General features: G+C 40.2%; 1 protein-coding gene across 1 annotated transcript in view; it reads right to left on the bottom strand.

The window, feature by feature from the left end:
- tmtc2b (transmembrane O-mannosyltransferase targeting cadherins 2b) overlaps positions 1-20,544 on the bottom strand; it is a 90,210-nt gene that overhangs the window by 33,955 nt on the left and 35,711 nt on the right. Inside the window, exon 2 of the mRNA XM_046394034.1 lies at positions 14,639-15,215. Coding sequence (XP_046249990.1) covers positions 14,639-15,215 — 577 coding nt within the window. The remainder of the gene's footprint in view (positions 1-14,638; positions 15,216-20,544) is intronic.

Genomic DNA, 20,544 nt, shown 5'->3' with positions numbered 1-20,544 from the left:
AGTGTTTTTTTTCTTTCCTTTTGTATTTCAGGCACAATCAGTTCAGAATTGAAACAATTTAGCCTTTATAAGGCAAGCGTGTGAATAAAATATCCTTGGAGATGAAATGCAAAACAGGCCAATTACTGAATCCCTATTTGTGCCTGTGCCTGTCTTTTTTTCCCTCTACACTTTGATTAGGTTGAATTGACTGAGAACCCAATCTAAAAAGTTTTTTTTTTAAAAAAAACAAAAAATAAAACATCAGTTGGGGTGTTGTGAAAGAAATGTTGTGGTAAAATGAAGTACAAAAAGCTTAGAGGGAAATTTAATTAATTAGTTTCAAGAAGCTACCCTATTCTCTGGGTACACACGGCATTTTTTTGCATAATTTGGTGATGCCATACCATTTTTCCAAAGCATTTTAAGAACAATCCATCACACGGCACACCTAACTAGCCCATCAAACTGCAATGCTGTTACTGGCTCACACTCTAGTGAGCACCTCAGAGAAAATCTTGTGAAAGAACAATTGGCATGTCTGACCTATCCCCTCCTCTTCGTCATTACTGAGATCAATTGTCTGCAGAGGCCCCTTCATCAAGATCCTGCTTCACATTGATAGACTTGTAATGGAAGTAAAAATGAGCTCAGGGTGCCACACAGAGAATAAAACTGCCTTCAAAGCCCTTACACACACACACACACACACACACACACACACACACACACCAACAGAAAGCCCATATTTGGTAAGAACATCTGATCCCCTGAAAATTAAGTATAAACCTTCTACAGGTTTGAAGAATGGATATACTCTCAGCTTGTGTCCTCGTTCCTTGACTGCTAGCTAAACTAATCGAGCTTGTGCTTGATGAACCACAAATTCACCACTTATCTTTTGTTCTTATCAGCTGCAGCTGTTGTGATCCCCTCCTTTGAGACAGTAAAGAACCTTTGGGTGTAAAAACCTGATTGTTAGCAGGCAAGACAAGATAAGAGCCTCACTATCTTGCTTCCTAACAACGTGCTATGGATTACCACCAACCAGCTTGTGTTTTCAAAATGTCAGCTGATGCCTGACAATTTGCTCTTAAACACAGAATGTGTCAGATATTACATGATGTTTTGTCCAATTTAATGCTACAATAACAGGAGGAAATGAAATTTTTCTCAAAATAAATAAATGAATAAATAAAAACTCTGGCTAAATTTAAAGCTTGGGAAATGAACTTATTTGATTAAATGAGAGGAGTTCAATGAATATGAGCTTAGCACAAAGCCTATGATCAAAGGGAAACAGGTAGCTTATCTCTCTCTCCTAAAGTAACAGTTCATAGAAATATATACCATGAGTTTGTCTATTGCATGAACAGAGGTTAAAATCAGACCATGGACCATCTCAAGCCAGCTACAATAAATTCGCATTCCTCGGTTTGTCACATAGCTAAAATAATCTGCATCAGCCCTGTCCTTACTAGATAGATAACGCTTTCTAAATCACTGTGGGTAGCTGCAGAGCATAGTTTACTTAAAGTCAAGTGGACAACTGCTGAATGGTTGGTCACATGGTGTGAAAGGTCATGGAGACAAACTCCACAAGAGACCTGCCTCGCACTGCTAATGATCAAAGCTTTTAACCCGTTTGAACCCATCAGAAAAATCCACAGAGTCAGCTTCTGGGTGGAGGACAGAGGCAGAGCAACAGAGAAACAGCAAAACCCAGGAAAAGGCCAGTGATGAGCAGGAATCAGATGGAGAAAATAAAAACAAACAAAGAGACTTTTATTGAGATTAAAAGATTAGAGGATTAAGAACACACAGCTTCCGGCAGTGAGGGAGATATGTTATACATTATGCGGTGCCTGTCTGGATGAAGGTCACTAACTAGTTCAATAACTAACTAGTACTTTCTGAGCTGAATGTGAAAAAACAAACAAACAAACAAAAAAAAAAACATTTTCTCTTTTGAAAGTATTAGTGTCAGTCTCCAAAGGTCTACAACAACAACAACAAAAAAAAAAAACAGTTTGAATTTTAACATGGTGAAAGCAAATAAATCTGAGTAAGAAAATTTCCGACCGAAATGTCGTAAAACACGCCAGCTCATGCTCTCTTGGTCAGCTTTTATTAACCATAATGACTGAACCAACACGGGATTCATTTCTCCTGAAACCTTCACACAACATTCCAGCTCGTCTCACCCTGTCTTACTTTAAACACACGTATTTTACATGTCCCAATCATGATACAAAACGTTCTCTTTTCATACTGAAGCCAGATGATCCTTGTTTAGGGGTCAGAGTGGGTCTCTCTCTCTCTTTCCCGGCGCTGTAATCAGGGTACATTTATTTTTTCATCAGTGGCAATCAGTCATCTAATAATTTTATAACAGTGTAGGAAAGATTTATTTCTCTCAGCCAGAGCGCCTCTGGAAGGGATGAAATCTGAACTTCTGGTTGAGATTAAATGAAGAAGTGTGTTAAAGGTAAGCAGGAAGGAGTGCCTGAGGCAAAGACACATAAACAGCTAATCAATGGAAAATCCTCCTGTGAGCTAAATTCTGAATGGGTTCTGAAATTTGAGTTGATAAACTGTATGAAAAAACAACAAAACCTCAACAAAACCAGTATTTTCCAAAAATAATGAGACTTTGTCCTCTTGAAGTTAATCTCACGCAGCAATTTGACCCATTGTGGTAAAAAAGAAATGCTCATGCCGTTTTGTTTTCTATTATTTTGCATTTGCCGGGTCACACAGCCACATCAAGGTCACGCACTGTAATTCATTAAAGTAACTGAAAAACCCAGAAAATTAAACAACTCTAAATTCATCTTCATTAGTAGTCAATACAAACTGAAGTCATATTTGGAAAAGGCAGAAGTGTCAGGCAGACCAAACAATAAGAACATAATGACAATGGAAAACCAAAGACGACTCAGAACCCTTAACATTTCACAGGAGATACTTATTGAGTCAAACCGCAGTAATGGTTTGAAAAATAAACTGAGTGTTCCTGATTTCTGGTCTTTCGTTTCCCATATTTATTTGTACTGCAAGGGCCAACCAGACTGTGTGACCACTACTGCAAATTTGCTGTGACAAGATGCTGATTCTAGTTCTGCAAAGGGGGCTGAAATGTGGAATGGAAGGAAGTGCTTTCTGCTCTCTGCCACTCATGGATTCTCAAGGACTCCAGGGATGAACAGAAAATAACATACAGAAAGAAAATAAGTAAAAATGGGCTGTTCCTGAGGCATGTTGTCAATTGCACATTGCTGTTTGTATGCAAACTAGATTAGTTCTGTCCATACATGGATTCCCAGTCATTACTACGCACCTGGGAGATCAGAGCCATTGTATTGCAGGGTTTATAGAGACAGTAAGCTCCTACAGAACATCCACGAGTGTGACACACAAAGCCAAAGCTGGGGTCCACAGTTAAGCTGATATACTGTCAGAGGGATATCAGATCCTGGATGTAGAAAACTGCTCCAATTGCAAGTTTTCTCTTAACCACTTTTTGAAAATAGCTCTGTGGTGTGTCACGTTACGCTTGGCCACCACATCTCAGTGACAGCATGCCATTTATTGCTGTTTATACTGGCAAGTAAGAAGCACAAGAGGAGCTCAACGAACTAAAAAAGGGGTGCGGGATGATGATGAACAGCAGAAACAAAGTGAATCATAAAGTAGTCGAGGTCAAGAGTCATCAGATGATAAAATTCCGTTTTTTACCCGAGGGACCTTAAATGTTTTTTCACAGATAAATAAAACGCAATCTGAAGATATTGCGAGAAGCGGGACTTCCGCCACAAACCTATAATTGTTATCTTTACAATAAAGATGTATCAGATGACAACATGAAAATAACATGACAACATGAAAGGGGTTGCTCATAGCGATGAACCTTTTGAGAATTATCACCTAAATCAGCAACTCCCCTTGGCTTTATGGAGAGTTACACTGAACATGGAGAAAAACCAGAAACCAGAAACACGACTTTGTAACTGTTTGATGTGTAAAAAAGCAACAAAAAGACAAAACTTGAATGGAAAACCACTCAATAGCTGAGTTGAATAGTTTTTGAGTCTAGACCAAAATATAACAATAATGTTATCCCCAGAGTCATTCAACTAGCGTGGCTAGTTAAAAAGAGCATGTCTGTTTAAGTACAATAGGCCATCATCTATATACTTGATGAGTAAAAACAAAAACTGTTTCACTGAAAGATCTCCCTTAGTCAATTCAATATAAGAATAAACTTGTTCATTAGAAATAAGAGGATACATGGATACAGACGGTGCTGTTCATTTTCCAAAACACAAACATGTACCTTTCACAGAATATCCACCAGGCAGAATGAACTCAGAATGCCAAAAGAACATTGCTTTATTCGTAAAGGAATGGAGCCATCGATCAGACTTTTAAAATTATAATAAAAGTCACTTAAGACTCTTTAGAATTACTTTAATTTGTAGTTTTCAGGAAAGACACTAAATCAAAAGTGGCCACAGACAGAGAAATATGAAGAACATTTGAGAGGGAATGGAAAAAATAAAGAACTGTTGAAAAGAAAGAAGCTGACAGATCAAACAGAAAACTAAGAAACCGTTAACGTTGTGGGAGTGAGATGGGCATGCTAGACATCTTTCTGTAGGGCTCCACATGGCTCCATACAGGCTTGAAGTTACACAAGGGCATGATAACTGAATCTACACCAGTATGGCCCAAGATTACCTATGAGTCTAACCTAATTCAACCTTTACAACACCTAATTAGTTGGATTTGTTCAAGTAAACCACAAGGGTTTTCAAAACCAGTTTGTAAATTTGTATTAATCTATATCATATGTCTTGAGGATCTTTTTTTGTGCTGAGGCAACATGTTGTTGCTCATAAAACCTAGGCTTGGTCACACTGGCCTTGATTGATGTGTCTCTCAGTACTACTGAAATTACCTTTAACAGATCCTATTGTGGAGGAAGATTCTTTCCACAACTTGCATCCATGTTTACAACTGGTGAATTGTCCCATGTAGCTTTAATTCCCTGCTGCGATAATCATTCCAGTGTGTCACACAGAGAAATTAGACTTGGGTGTTGGGCAGAGTCCATTTAGTACACATAGTTCACTAAATGTTTAAGGACAGAAAATGCAACTCAGCAGCTAAACAAGACTACAAAACAATTAGAGAGTGCTGTAAGAAAGGCGGGGACAGGGGTGGGAGGGTTGGGGGTGGACTTCACTTTCATGGCTGCATCAGCATACACAACAATCTGCATGTGCTTAATCACAATGGTTTTTGAAATTCATTGCAAGAGCTCTCCCTGGATGCTCATTCATCACTTAGCTTTAATGTTGAGATATATGAAAGAGTATATAATCTGAGAGGGAAACTGCAGATCTGAAATGACACTCTGGGTAGGACTGAGGAAATGGAACATTAAAGAAGACTTGTGAAGAAAGACTGAATGGAAGAGAGTTTCAGAGTAATGTGGGACTGAATGAAAAGACAGACCAATCTGTTCACAGATTTATTGTTCAAAATTCACAATGCCTTCTTTGTCATGTCCGATTTAGAGGATAAAATAGCCACCAAAATACATCTCCCAACACCAGGTACTAATGAGTTGCATATCCTGAGTGTGTCTACTTTTAATGGATTCCATCAGCAACTCAAAACCTATTTCTAATACATGCGTCCTACAATTGTACCAACTGTGATTACAACAGCTAATGGTGTCATTTTTAAAAATGCCTCTTTCTTACGCATTTCCTAAATATTTTATACAGAAATAATGCAAAGTTGAAACACTCGAATACAGGAGAAAAAACCCAGATAAGTGAGAAAAACTATGGATACTTAATGCAAAGAATATATTTGTATATATGTATATACACATGTAAATACACATATGGCATTAAGGGTGCAACTCATTACCTTTAAAACATTCCCAAACATTGTCCTGAACATTCATGTCTTCCTTGGGACCTTGTCTGTGTAACTTCTTGTCACAGCAGACAGCAAATAACATTTATCAAAACATTTATCATTTTATTTCTAGGTTTTACCTGAGAGGTGTACTGAAACAGCCAAACACTAAAAGAACCCCCCCCCCATACATTTCCCCAAAAGCCTATAAATGGTCTAAATGGGCGAGGAGAGCCACTGCAGTTTTCGCATGTATTCAGAGAGGAAACAGCTGACAAACACCAGCTTGGTGCAGGGGTCGACCTCCTTTCTGTGTATCCTAAAATAAAGCATCCAGTGGCTGATGGTTCATGGTGAGTGACAAGCAATACGACAGAAGCACACAGCCTCCTGAAAATGTGTCCAGCAGACTGTCTGTTCCCTGGCTGCCCCATCCATTAATGTCTCTGTGCCTTCTCTTCAACACATTTTTGCTCTGTCTCCTCTGCACATGCTCTGTTTGTCTTCAGTCCTTTTCCTCTGTGCTGGGAGCACATACGGTGATGAAAGGACTGCTGCTGGAAAATGCGGCAGTCCCTTTGTAGCGGTAGGCACAAGGGGAATTTCTGCTGGAACTCAACTTATTCAGGTAACAGACTGGACCACTTCAGGAGCCTTTGTGCACAATACAGGACATGATGAGGTGATGCAGATGTGAATTTGCAGATAGCCCTACATTTGTTTCCCTTTCTTTTGTTTGCTAAAGGTGGCTGTTTGCCGACTCCACATCTGAGTTATTTCTTTTCTCTTATCCATCTTATCAAGATTTTGGCAGCAGTTTATAGTTTACTGGATATGCTTGTTTTGAATAGGATTCCTAAAAGCCATATTAACTGTACTAAGCACACAAACAGCTAACATGAGAAAATTCTCCAGAGTACAGTTAAACTGTCATAGGGTTCTGAGGTGTTCCAGTTTTTATTTCCATCTTTTTTGTTCAACTTTATATAACAATAACTCACAACAAGTCTAAAAACTACAAATAGTGTTGTTTTGGATGAAATTCTCCCTTTCGGTAACAAAACTACATAACTCAAACAAACAAAAAAAAAGAATAAAATGTAGATTCATTCTGAAATGTATTCATTTATTCTGAGTGTATACATGAGGCCTTACAAACTGTTTCTCTGGTTCATTTTCTTTTACTGGTACAGTAGCTGGAAGTCTCAAGTAATGCAGTTCTGGCTGACTGATTTTACATGCCAGTTTATTTGCTGAGACCATAAAAAGGAGCCATAAATAGGAACTACGGTCAGCAACAGAAACAAAGGCCCAAACTATATATTTCACTTGTGTTGAAGTCCTGAACTATAATTTGCAAAACTTAAAATGCAGAATATTGGGACTGTCTAGAAAAATAAAAAATCTGAATAAAATACAACAAAAGCAAGTCTTACTTCTTTGAAATAAAATGAATTTCTATTCTATTCTAGTCTTGTTTTTGCTGTAATACTTCTGGGTGTAGCAAATATCTCCTGTGAGAGCTTAATGATTTTGAGACAGACAGACAAAGCAGCTAATCTCTACATGTCTCCATTAAGACGAACCGATGCGTGCATTCACAGATGCTGCAGGACACTGGTGTTGTGGAACATTCATTTCCACGACTGACGTCTTACATAACACGCCACTATTGATTCACAGACATGCTGGCTATAAAAAGAACAGGGCATGCAATCATTTTCAGCAAGAAGCAAAGCATTGGACAGTGTGAAATGCTTCAACCCTCTTGCTCTATTTCACATTGTTTTAGCTGGTTTTCATTCTCTCCTTTTTCATCTTCTCACAGCAGGCAAACTCAGGGTTACAGTGCAGGCTGTCGCTGGCACCCTGCCTGTCAGGTTGACTTATGCCTGATGATCAGTAGGGTGAAGTAAACCCTGCTCAAGTCACTTTTTATCAATGTGGTTCGCACTTGCCTCTGTACAGTCATCTAAGTTTGAAATGTCTTTTCTATTGCTCTGCTAGTGCGTGTGCTATTCTACAGAACGAAAGACGCACGATAATATCATAATTTGTTTACAGCTTCAAACCAAATTGAAAAGGAGTAGATATATTCACTTTCTTGCAAAGAGTAAAACGAGAAGATCAATACTACTCTCGTGTATATATGCTAAATGTGAAGCTACAGCAGGATTTGGTTAGCTTCACTTAACATAAAGAGTGGAAACGGTAGGAAAAATCTAGCTTGGTTCTGATTGAAGGTAAAAAAGAAAAACAAAACGGCCTACTAGCAGCGCTAAAGCTGACTAATTAAAAACTATATCTTGTTTAAACAGTACAATCTGGAAAATAGAAGATGCAGCCTCATAATTCTTACAGAGGTTATGTGTGGGGTGATGTTTGTGGCCGTGTGCAGTGACTACCTGCAGTCTGATTGCTGGGTAAGCTAATAGTGACCAGAAAACCTAGGCTATCCCCCCTATTTCTACTCTTTACGCTAATCTAAGGTATGTGGCTGCTGACCTTAGCTTCATATTTACAATACAGATATGAGAGTGGTATCAATGTTCTGCTCTAACTTTCAGAAAGAAAGTCAATAAGATTAATTCCCAAACTGCTGAACTAGGTCCAACCTTTCCATGTTACTTTTACTAATTGTCTATGACTGTGTTTCCATTACACATGCCTCTGATTGCCCATCTCTGTATCCTGACCAGAAGTGATGGTGTGTATCCCCATGTGAGAGGCAGGTGGGTGAGGGCAGGGGGCACTAGCTGAGCCCACCAGGCCCAATCCATCACACGGTGACAGGAGCCATTAGAGCATGGAGGAGCATCTGTGGAGCCCCAGGTAAGAATGTATTGGCTGGACTGTGTTTCCTTTTACCTCATCTAATACACAGCAAGGGTATGTATGGATGCCATATTTTGTATGCAGGGTCTATAGCACAAACACACACACACACACACACACACACACAGACCTTGGAATGTAAACATTCATTGCAGACATACATATGCTTGGAGGGAGCTCCCATCTCACATTTGCCCTCCCCGACCTCCTCCATATCTGACATCACTGAGGTCAGGCCCCTCTGGTCCCACCAGCTCCACAACATCTGAGCTCTCAGCACAGGTAAACTCTGTCAGCTCCTTCACCCTCCAGACATACAACACACATACACACACACACACACATTGTAAGCAGTGACCTTGCACTAATAGCCAAAGTGTGAACAGAAAACAGAAGGTGTGAAAAGATAAAGTGTAATATAAAGGGTGTAAGCTTGACACTGATGAAGTGCCAGCTGGGTTCCATCCCAGATTTGGAAATCATTTTCCAGTGGCTGAGTCTTCGGATGTTGGACATGAACAAAAGCGATCGCAGAGGAATGTCTCAAGTTTCTCTGAAGATTTAACTGACACTTTGTGTAGTGAGGAGCTCCTGGTGGATGTACAGCTGACATGACATCACCAAGATAATTCCTCTTCATCTAGTTTACACTTTCAAAGCATCAGATTTCTGTATAGTTTTTTCAAAGGGTTGTTGTTGGCGTGCTCACGTCAGGAGTGTCAGCCCTGCAGGGACTGTGGCTCATACTGTACCTTTGTGTTAACATGTCTTCTCTTCAGTGTGTGCATTGTGTGAGTATGACCATCTACATTCGAACAAAAGAACAATGGACCCTCAGGGCTAAGCTACACATCTAAAGAAAATGAGTACAATTGTTGTGGAGATGTTTACACTGAATTTTAGGGCTGAACAGGTCTTGTTTTTCCCATAGTTGGAGTTTGCATGCAAATTTCATTTCTTCAATTGTCCTAACATTTATTTTATTGTCAACCAACAAAGAAAGAACAGTCCTGAGGACAGACAATTTACAATATTATGCTATGGAATAAACACCGTGAGATCACATTAAAAAGCATTCCTTCCCCAACTAAATTAGGAGTTCCAATTGTGTTTCACTATCTCTCACTGAAAATTAGCCTATTAGCTAATGCTATGCAGGAAACAGTCTCATAAAAAGCACGTTTTTCCACATAAATTGTGGTTGCACCACACACTCGCTCAGTTGCCAACCACGTTACATTTGAATGCTATAAACCAATTGCCTGGGAGTAGCTCAGTGCATAAGCACACATGGCTGTAAATGCTTTAATCAGGCACAAAGGCAACTGGAGAATATCAGCACTGTAAAGGTCAGCTTGAGTAAACAATTTAATGACAGGTTTTGTTCCACTTTTGAAAGCAAGTCCTGGAAAGGACTAATTAGAACACACTGTAAACTGCAGACTTACACTGGCACCAGTTATCAACACAATGATAACAAGTGCTGGTGGTTCAAATACTAAATATGCACACAAATGACGGGAGGGAGCAAAAGGAAGGGACACTTGTTGAAAGGTAGATAGGAGATTAAGTAAAAAATGAAAATGCAGTTTAATGCAGACGTATTTGGCCACACAGAGGTTTTTGTGTGTATGTCTTTTCTTCTTTAAAAAGTGCTTTGATGACTTTTATTTAGCTAAAGTGCACTGTGCTTTTCCTAGAAAGGTCACTTGAACATGCAAAGGTTGCACCAGATCTCTTAATAAACACTTTCCCCACAGCTGGACACAAGAGGATGCCAAGAGTTTTGACTCCGGTGTTTCCGTTAACCCAACATGTGCTTATTCAGTTACACTCTATGTTTCCCTGTTGCTGTCTCTGTTTTCTCTTTGATTCTTTTAGCAAGAGTTCCTGCATCACTAACTAGCTCTTATGCTGAATCCGCTGTGTAATGTGGCTCATGTTTAATATTCACAGAATCTAGTGGAGAATATATAGTTGGCATGTGTTTTTGTAATCCTTTTAAGGATTTGTATCGCCCAGGGACAATTAAATTTGTTGAATGGAAGCATGTAAGCTCTGAAGCTGACATCACACAGACAAAAGCGTGCAAGAAAAAGCACATGTACAGTACACAGACGAATTATAGCCTATTCAAATTGCCAATATGTTCTGACCTAATTTAAGTACAGCATGCTTTAATGTAAGATGTCTCTTTTTACACAATTACTTCTTTTATCCTTCTTCTGCCTAAAGATTTATTTTTACAAATGGCAAACTTTAGGGCATGATTCTCCTGTTTGATCTCTTACACAACATTTAACCAATAAATCAAGATAATATCCATGCATTACCTCTTCCCTCTGATTTGGATGCAGAGTCTACAGTTGAAGTTGTGATGAAATGAGTTACTGTAGGAACCTACATGGAATTAGAGTGAAGCACTCAGTCTCGACTGCCTCCAAACTTCAAACCACACACAGAAGCAGTAATGACACAATGGGAGATTTGTAGCCGATATAAGACTGTAATGTAATTGACTGTGTGCCACAATCAGATAAGCAAGCCCATTTCACTATTTCCAGCATCAAATGACTGCAGCTGAGTGGAGAGCTCAGTGATGGAATGTCACGCCGGCCCATGGTCAGTCACGCAGAGAGGTGGGTTCTTTAGTCTGACTGAAGGATGAGTTTTATGTACATGAACAAGAAAAAAAAGCGGAGACACGGCGACGGTGATTTTTTTTTTCGTGCTTTCATGCTTCGTCTCCTTCTTCACACAACATTAGTGTTACACTGCTGTTTCCCCATTCAAACTCTACAGTTTAGGAGTTAGCGGCCAAGTTTTCAGCACCTCATAGATCTCAAGCCCTAACTTGAGGGAGGAAACTGTATTTATCTTCACTGTGATCATTTTCAGCTCCGTACACAGCTAATGTTCATGCAGGCGGTTGGAGGCTCGACTTGCCCTGAGGAAAAACTCCTGTAGCTCATCATCAGTCAAAGCTGTTGCCTTTCTCTACAGAGACAGAGAGAGCCAAAATGTACATTCTGCTGGGGAGGACTGTTTGCCATGAGGATAACAGATTGGGTCACAGAATTCATAAATATGAATCTATGATCACAGAGTGCTATTACATTACAGGCAGACAATTCTTATATGCAAGAAACCTCCCAAGTTAACATGATGGAAGTGATGATGACAGCTCTCTGTCTATGCTACCTTTTATGTTGTCTGTGGTGCAACTAAATGACATGCTACGATAAGCAAGCCATATGTGGCAGTGTCATTTCAAGAAAAATATGCTGTTTTACAGTTTTCTACCATCAGAATGAAAAGCAGTTGTTTTGCAGAGTGCCGGACAGCCCACGCGGTGCCTTATTTGCGTCCTCAATGCAAAGTAAAACAGTGTGAGAGAGCTGTAGCCTCACTTTTCCTCTTTGTTGCAAAAGAGAGATTTCTTTTTTTATACTCTAATGTGTTAGTTTGTTAAATTTTTCATTATATGAGTGTTTGTTAAACATGATACTGGCTGCTTTCTCTTTGTAATTTAACTATACAATATTGAGGCACCCTGGATGGTTGTAGTGTTCAGTGTTGAAGATGAGGACATACGCCCACAGCTTTTCATGCTACCATTTTGTTTAAGTTAAAGTGCATAATTCAGAGGTTTTCTCAAAGTTTACTGAGTATTTTTCCTGAAAATAACTTTTATTAATGCTGCAAAACTTCCAGTTAGATCATCAGTATTATAAATAACTTACAAATGAGTTAGAAGTAATGAATCTTTTTGCTGTAGTTGCTTAAACTAGAAACAGCTCAAGAATTTCTAACATCACAAGGCTCTCAGGACAGAGGGTGTTGTAACTGAAAAGACTGTAAAGCTCGAAGGCAAATGTGTATATTTGGACAACAGAACTGAAATGAACTTAAGCAGTTTAAAAAAAGACAGAATTTCAGGAGGCCTTTAAATTCTTGCCATATTGGTTAAACCAAAACCAAACCCAAGAAACTGAGTAGATTTCTGCATGTATTAAACACGCTGCCAGAGCCTCAACCAAAACAAGTAAAAGAAAGAACATTGCACCATTTTCTTTTTAGCTTTACATTAGTGCCATGTCTCTGTAAGAATCAGTTTTAAAATCTGAAGTATTGCAAGTTTACAAGGCTCTGAATAGATTAGCAGCTCCATACTTAGCTGAATGTTATCAAACATTACACACTCTTACTCAGTTGAACTGTATGCTAAATTGTTTGTCAACTTTTCACTGTTTTCAACAATTTTAGGCAATCGTGTCTAAAACGCTTTGAGCTGGCTCCATTATTTATTTACCATTAGATATTCACTGCACAACAATACACAGAAACTACAAGGATTAGGAACAAAACCCTTTTCAACATTACAAACAAAGCACTGTGGAATTCAGAAGCTACACTGGATGTGCTGTGCTGTAGCAGAACACATCTGCCCCTGGAGAAGCATGCCAAGTTAGTCAACCACAATGGCAAACCATGAAAGAAATCTGTAGGGCTTGCTCCATGCCAAAAGTGCAACTATATGCCAGTCCATTTTTTTCCCAAAGACAATTGGATCAGCAGGCTTTGTGGATTTTCAATCAAAAAGCTGAAGAACTGTCAGCTATGAGGCATCATCTCCTTTGGCCCTTTTGGCCCTTTTTCCTCTCCAGTCTAGCCAAGCCTGACAAGCCATTAGAAGGCCTGTCTTCCTGCAGCAATGGATGGGCCACACTCCAGGGGACGCAGGGAGTCAGATAAGACTTAAATCATGAGAGGACGGGGTGGTGAAGACGACAGCAGAGGACCTCATACTTAACTTCCACAGTATATTGAGCAGCTGAAGACAGAGGCTGCTTTACTCTTCAATTAAATGTTTTCTCTCTTTAATTTGATCTCTGTGTTTGTCTCTCATAGTTTTTGCCTCTGTTCTTTGCCTCACCACATAACATTTTTTAAGGTGTTGTTCTTTGCTGGGGCGTACCAGATAGCCACCCTCTCATTGGTTGCTGAGGAACCCTTTCGTCACGTTTGCGCACACGTCATGCAGAATTTGTTATGATGGGTAGAGAGTCATGGATGTCATATTGACTAGACAGAAAACAGTAAATACATCTGACAGGAGCTGTTGGGGGAAAAAGGCTTCTTAATGGCTGAATGCTTCAGAAGCAACAAGAAATAAATTTTAAAAAATGAACATCGCTTTTTGTTATCTCAGCAATTTCTTTGGAAAAATGTTTTCACTTTTCCTCTTTTTCAATTAGCTATTGACTCTCACATTGGTTTGGTTTTACTGACTCATTACTGGCTAAACTGGTTCTTAATTTAGATATTTAGAAAACAGTTTCCCCTAGCAGAAGAAAACAATATATGTGAAAGGCGAAACCACATGAAGGGATTTGGATTCTAAAAGGCTTTAATTCTAAGTCAGGACATAAAATGTGTAACAGGTCAGTCTGTTGTGCATTAGAATGAGTTTAATGCCAAGACCGAAAGGGTAAAGATTATAAAGATGAAAAGAATTTAACTTTCAGCAACATTCTCATCAATTAAATCAATTTCAGATTACTGATGAATAGATGCATTAATAGATGCCTTCTGCACAGACAGAGAAAAGGATTCTCTTTGCTTTGCTTTCCCAGCATACGTGTTGCCTTACATTTAATGGAGAACACAACAAGCTGAACTGAATGACTCAGCTGTGCATACACCGGCAAATGTTTTTCAAATTATATTGTGATGAAAAGCAAACAAAACACACATACAGTATAGCACACACACACACCTATATCACTTTTCACTGCTGTTTGCCAGATTCTGGCGAGTCAGCAAGTGGGAGCAGGAAATCAGATACAAGTGAATAAGCAGGACCACAGGGAGAAAACAAACAGTTTACCTTGTACAGGAGCATGATGATCTGACGCAATTTGAGCCTGTGGAAAACACAGACATCGTACAGTGCCGACAGAGCCAGGACAGTGATTCCGAGCTCCTTCCACAGCATGCTGCATGCAGCACAGCCTAGACTGCCCAGGAACCAGGCCACGAGCCGCCAGGGTCCTGCATGGCCTCGTAGTTTGCAGTGACGTATGTAACACAGCAGGGACAGCAAGAAGAAAAGGGCGGCACCTTCATCAGCCCTGCCAACGACGCCCGCCACCGCTTCAGTGTGGATGGGGTGAGAGGCGAAAAGCAGGCCAGCCAGCAGGCTCCACAGGCCTCCTCCAAGCAGCAGGCGAGCCAGGGAGGTAAACAGGCCCGTCACAGCCCCGTGGACAGCCACATTAACCAGGTGGTAACCCCAGGGCTCCAGCCCACCCACAGCATGGTTGAGGCGGAAGGAGAGGGTGCAGAGGGGCCGGTAAGACTTATGGCTGCCACTGTGTGTGAGTAAGGTGCCCCAGAAGTCATCATAGAAGATGTTTATCCAGGGGGTCTCTGGAAGGAGGTCCTGATTAGTCTTGATTGCACGGCTGTAAAGAGAACAGGAAAAGATTAGAAGAGGACTTCTTGTAAATGGACAGATCAAATTTAAATTTATTACTTTACTGAACACTGACATGTTTTGTCAATTCAGTTAATGTCGCATTGCTTTCCCTGCCAGGCCACTTTCCTGCCCTGCCACTTACAATAAAAGTGCTACATCTGAAAACAGTGTTTATGGTGTACAGTATCTCTTCTGGCAATGCACTGTGGATTCTCTGAGGAGGATGCACAGCTATTCTTTACCAGTGCGGATTAAGCAAAAAATATAGGTTGCTACTAAATGAAACTTTGCATTTGCTTACAGCTTTACCCTGAGAGTGTGGTCATGTGGCATTCACAAACAGAAAATCAGAGGGAGAGCTTCAAGCTCTGGGCAGCTTTGCCACCACAGCCACAACTCTTACAGCTGCGGACTCAGGGATTAAGCAAGAACACCACACCCTTAACCACAAACAAATACTGGGATGCAGTAGGGGAATGCCATGCTGGCAAAATGAAGCTTGGAGAGAGGGCGACCTGTGGTGACAGTTGACATGGCAGCTCAGAGTCTCAGGGGAGGAAGCAGCAGTGGTGCAAAACAGAGATGTCCATGTTGAAGGACATTTCCAAACACCAACAGTGTACTTTCAGTAGGTTTACACAGGCATGGCCTCTAAGTATGGGGCCAGTTTGACGTCCCTTCTGTCAGAGATGAACCTGAATGACCTAACCTAACGATGCTACATCAGCCACAAACTGTGTGTGTCAGTGGTTGCGGATGTGGGGGTGGGGGTGGACAGCAGGGGTCAAGGGAAGGAATACAGGAAGGTTTCTCCCTTCAGGAGTGTTAAATGTTTTTCCTGTCTTATCTGCCACGCCATGAGGTGTCTGATAGAACCTCTGCTGCTTCCAGAAGAGAGAGAGAGAAGGTTGTTGGCAAAAGCAGAACAGAGGTGTTGCAATTAAAGGTGTGATAGATGGGACATGACATGTGATAACAAGCCAAGTGCAGCGGGCGGTAATGTGTCCTCACGGCAGTCACAATTAATGCACTCAATTAGTTCAAAGAGAGATGGGTGGAGAAAATGGGGGGAGGGAGACACAGAGAGAACAAGACCAGAGGTAAATTATTCTTTTTATCTGGGAATAAAATAAACATAAATGTGAATAAATCAAATAAGCAGTTCACTCAAGAGTAATGAACAGCTTTCTCGGTTGCTCTGAAGCTCTTAAGAAAAACACTTAGCGACAGACACCTCTCGACACCAGAAAGCTCGTGGCGCAGCAGAGATTGTGAAAAATTAAGTGACTCCCTCTGAGAAGGTAAGGCAGATGTAGCCCAAATTATGATAGATCGCAGGGAAATAAATAGTACCTGGCCTCGGGTTGTTGGGTGGGGGGGGGGGCATAGAAATAATATAATAATTATAATGGCTATCATAGAATTGCCATGGATGTCAGCTATCAGATGATTGGGTTTCTCTTCTCTGACATGCTGACGGAGGCTCCAGCACTCCACCAGCAGGATTAAGAGTCGTTAGCTGAACCCTCCACTTCATGACTCAGATATGCCAGTTTATTTTCTATGGCCCATTTGTCAAGAAAGATCTTCATTCCACCGCAAGATGCTCACATAAGAGACATTATGGTTCAATTACATCTCAAAACCATTTTGGAGACAAGTGTGCTCTTTTTCCATTTCACAGTGCGGTGGAGCCAGTGAGGCCAGATACATTATATATTGCCTCAAAACCACACCAGATTTTACTGGCAGCGAAGGCACAGGCAAGAATGAGTGCCAGTCGCTCAAAAGCCCACTTGGTTTCGTAAGTCACCGAGCAGGAGGTTCACCTCTGAGATTGCCTCCTGCTTTCATACCGCAACCGCCAACCTCTTAACCTGCTCTGCAACATCTATTCAGCAAAGATGAATGGGAAACACTCAGCTGATTTAACACATTTGCATCATAGTCCAACTAGTCATGGTCAGTCTTCCCAAACTATCTATCATGAGCCCACTGCAGGTCTTCGTCATCATCAGACGCTCTACCAGTCAAGAGGCCAGCTGGAGGGGTAGACTGAGTTTCTGCGACAGGCTGGGCCTATTTTTCAGTAGAGCAGGCTGAAGGGAGGACCTCTCTGGGCACTGCAAACCTTTTCCAGCCAGGAGCACAATCATCCTACAACCGCACGCCTCTACACGGACTCCCAGAGGAACGAGGGGATCATGTGGCCACTAACAAGAGAAGCCCCCGAAAAACTTTTCAACCTCCTATTACTCCGTCTCGAGCCTCTACTTCTCGCTGCCAACTCCAATTCCCCCAACTTGTCTGGATCTCAGTCATGTGCCTCAATCTGTCACAAGCTGTTTGTCACAGTGTGGACTTTTATCCCTGTTTATATTTTACGCGAGCAAAGTTATTGGTTATTTAAATAAAGGCTTTTTTACTTAGAGTAGTATGGAATATAGAAGAAGCAGAATGCTTCTGCGCCTATCCCTTATACTGTACACAGTGTCACTAATTAGACTAACTGTGGTGAATCCAGAGTCTCTAGAAAAATTAACAGCTTTTCCTCAACTCAATATTTTTAGAAAAGTATTTCATGACTTCACGAAAACAAAGGTGTGTGAATCCCGGCGGAAAGAGAAAACTAAGACAACAGTGTGTCTGCTGGCTCATATCAAAGGCCCGCCTAACTCTTCTCACAGCTTCACAGAAAAGATTACTTTCACTCCAGCACCACTTCAGAAAGCACAAACAGGACTATGAAAATGGCTTTGGATTTCTTTGACAACACAGAGACAATTCCCAGTTTGTCAACAAGCTGTCAAACGTCTAAATGATTCCCTATTCATGATCAAATTGTTAGTTTTTCTTTTCTTTTAGAAGCAAAGACCATTAGACAAGAGCTTTCTTTTTATTATTCTAATATGTAATCTAGTATTTACAGAAATGAGCCTCTAACAAAAGACACGTGCTGACCATGTAATTATAAACCCAGAGGAAAACAATTTCCTGTGTGGGTTTACCCCACACCCTTTCTGCTGAGTGAAAAATCATTTTCATGAAAAATGCATCTATTATCTCATCTTCTGAGCTGAGAAATAATCATGTGAGTGCTAACCTCTTTACCCCTGAAACAGTTTCACATGTAACACAAATGTACCAGGAGGGTGCAGAATAGGCAATTGAAAAGACTGATCGGCTTTACAGTGCTGAGTCTGTGCAGTGGGCGCACATTGGAGATGAGACGATATCAGAAATGAAATTGAAAACCAAGGGCAAATCATGTCATTCTCTTTACAACCATTCAATGAATCTGAGCTGAATCTGTGATTCAGTAGTAGTAGCAGTGAAATGGATAGATAGACAGACAGATAGATAGATAGATACTTTATTGATCCCAAGGGAAATTCAAGTTTGTTTTTTTTAGATAGATAGATAGATAAATAGAGTTATATCACCAGAATAAAACCTTTGTCTCACCAAAGAATGCACATTCTGGGTGTTTATTTCAAAGTGAGAGACACTTTGTGTCGCTGAAAATACTGGAACAAGCTGAAGGATGTTCCACATGTAACAAATAAACCAAATAAACCAAATAAAAAAAAACACCCACTTGATCATCTTTCAACAATTATAGCATTTAACTATTACAGGAGTTTCAGAATACAAAACAACTGAAGTTAAGGTTGAAGTTATAGTTCCACAACTTGACAAATATACTTATTCACATGTATGTTTCCTGCAAAGAGTTAGATGGGAAGATCAATACCACTTTCATATCTGTCAGTTCAATGTGAAGCTGATACCAACTGTCACTGTCACAGCTGCGTTGTTTCCATGTCAGCCGCAAAATTCTCAGAAATACAGTCAGAATCAAACAGCGATCAAACAAATTAAGAAAGGGAAACATTATGACGTCACACCAGGTGACAAACCCTGAACAGAAATTCAGCCCTTTAAAACACAAGGCATATAAAGATTTCCATTTGTGACGCATGTGAAAAGAAAATCAGCTCCAGGGGGAGTTCGGGAAAAATGATCGAAGGTCTGCCAAATATATGTCATCACCCAGCTTCAATATCTGAAGGAGGCAGAGTGGTATTTTTAGACTGTCCACAGAGACACCGGTGTTGCCCACTCTGTGTTTCCGGCAAGATTTTTTGTCTAATGTTTCTTCCCATGGGCGTGCTAGCACGTCATTAATGGCATACCTCCACTGCACTTATGATACCTAATACAGAAAAAAAAGAAAAGGATTTTCATAATGCAAAGAATGCATATTCAACCTGTTTTCTTTACTCAAATGTTGTGTAATTATGGAAATAAAAAAAAAATACCTTAAAATAATTTTAATAGGCTAGTCAACAACAGTTTTCTGCTCTTAAATCTGCTCACGAAATAAAAGATAAATGTATGTTCAATGTCGTGTCTTTAGGGCTCAATGATGAATGTATTCAGTGGTATCAGAAAAGCAATCCAACTCTAAAATAGCTCATTTGAATACATCAATTATTTATGCCAACACTGAGATGAAATGCACAAAGATGAAGGGGGGTAATTTGCCAAACAAGAGGGGGAAAATAGCTATTTTGGGGTATTGTTACAAACTGCCTCTTAAAGCACAATAAGGCTGAGACCTGCATGTCACTGGCTATAGACAAAAAAAAACAACAAAAAAACAAAAACAAAAAAGCACCTGGACCCCATTCAACAACGACAAAACGTCCAATTTTTTCTTGGCTTATGTTCAGAGCTCTCCCCATCTTCAGGCTAAAATGTAATTAATGATTCCAGCATCAAAGTGTAACTGAATGTTTTGATATTCTAGCTTTAACAAGACGGTAGTACAGTGAATGAAAGATGAGGAAGGCTACAGAGGACCAACAGGGAAAATGGTTGCGGGGTAGCTCACAGTAGCCAACACACGGCCACTGAGGGTGCCGTAAAATCCCTATTGTCAAGACAGAATGGCTGCTTTCTTCCGTTTGACATATGTGATTAGTAAGCCTGCAATAAAAGCTCTCGAGAAAAGAAAACAGCCTCAGGGTGCGTTGAAGAGCATTTTATTACACAATACAGAATTTTTAGCTTTAGACATTTTTTGTTGTTAAGGCATACGAAATATCTCATGGTATTTGATGAATAACTTTTGAATATTCACCTTCATCTTTATTTTTCCTTTAAAGTAACCAATGTTTCATTAATAAACAGTACCAGAAAAAAAATCTCCTGAGAGCAAATTAAGCAGAAGATGTTAGACTATTATTCCCTGCTCTGGACACCTGATGCCTCCCTCCATCACTGTAACTGATGAAAGGCAGTAGAGTAAA

Source organism: Scatophagus argus, chromosome 7, assembly GCF_020382885.2.
Source record: "Scatophagus argus isolate fScaArg1 chromosome 7, fScaArg1.pri, whole genome shotgun sequence".
Lineage (NCBI taxonomy): Eukaryota > Metazoa > Chordata > Actinopteri > Scatophagidae > Scatophagus > Scatophagus argus.
The sequence above is the reverse complement of the archived record's forward strand: the minus strand, read 5'-3'. Positions and strand labels throughout refer to the sequence as shown.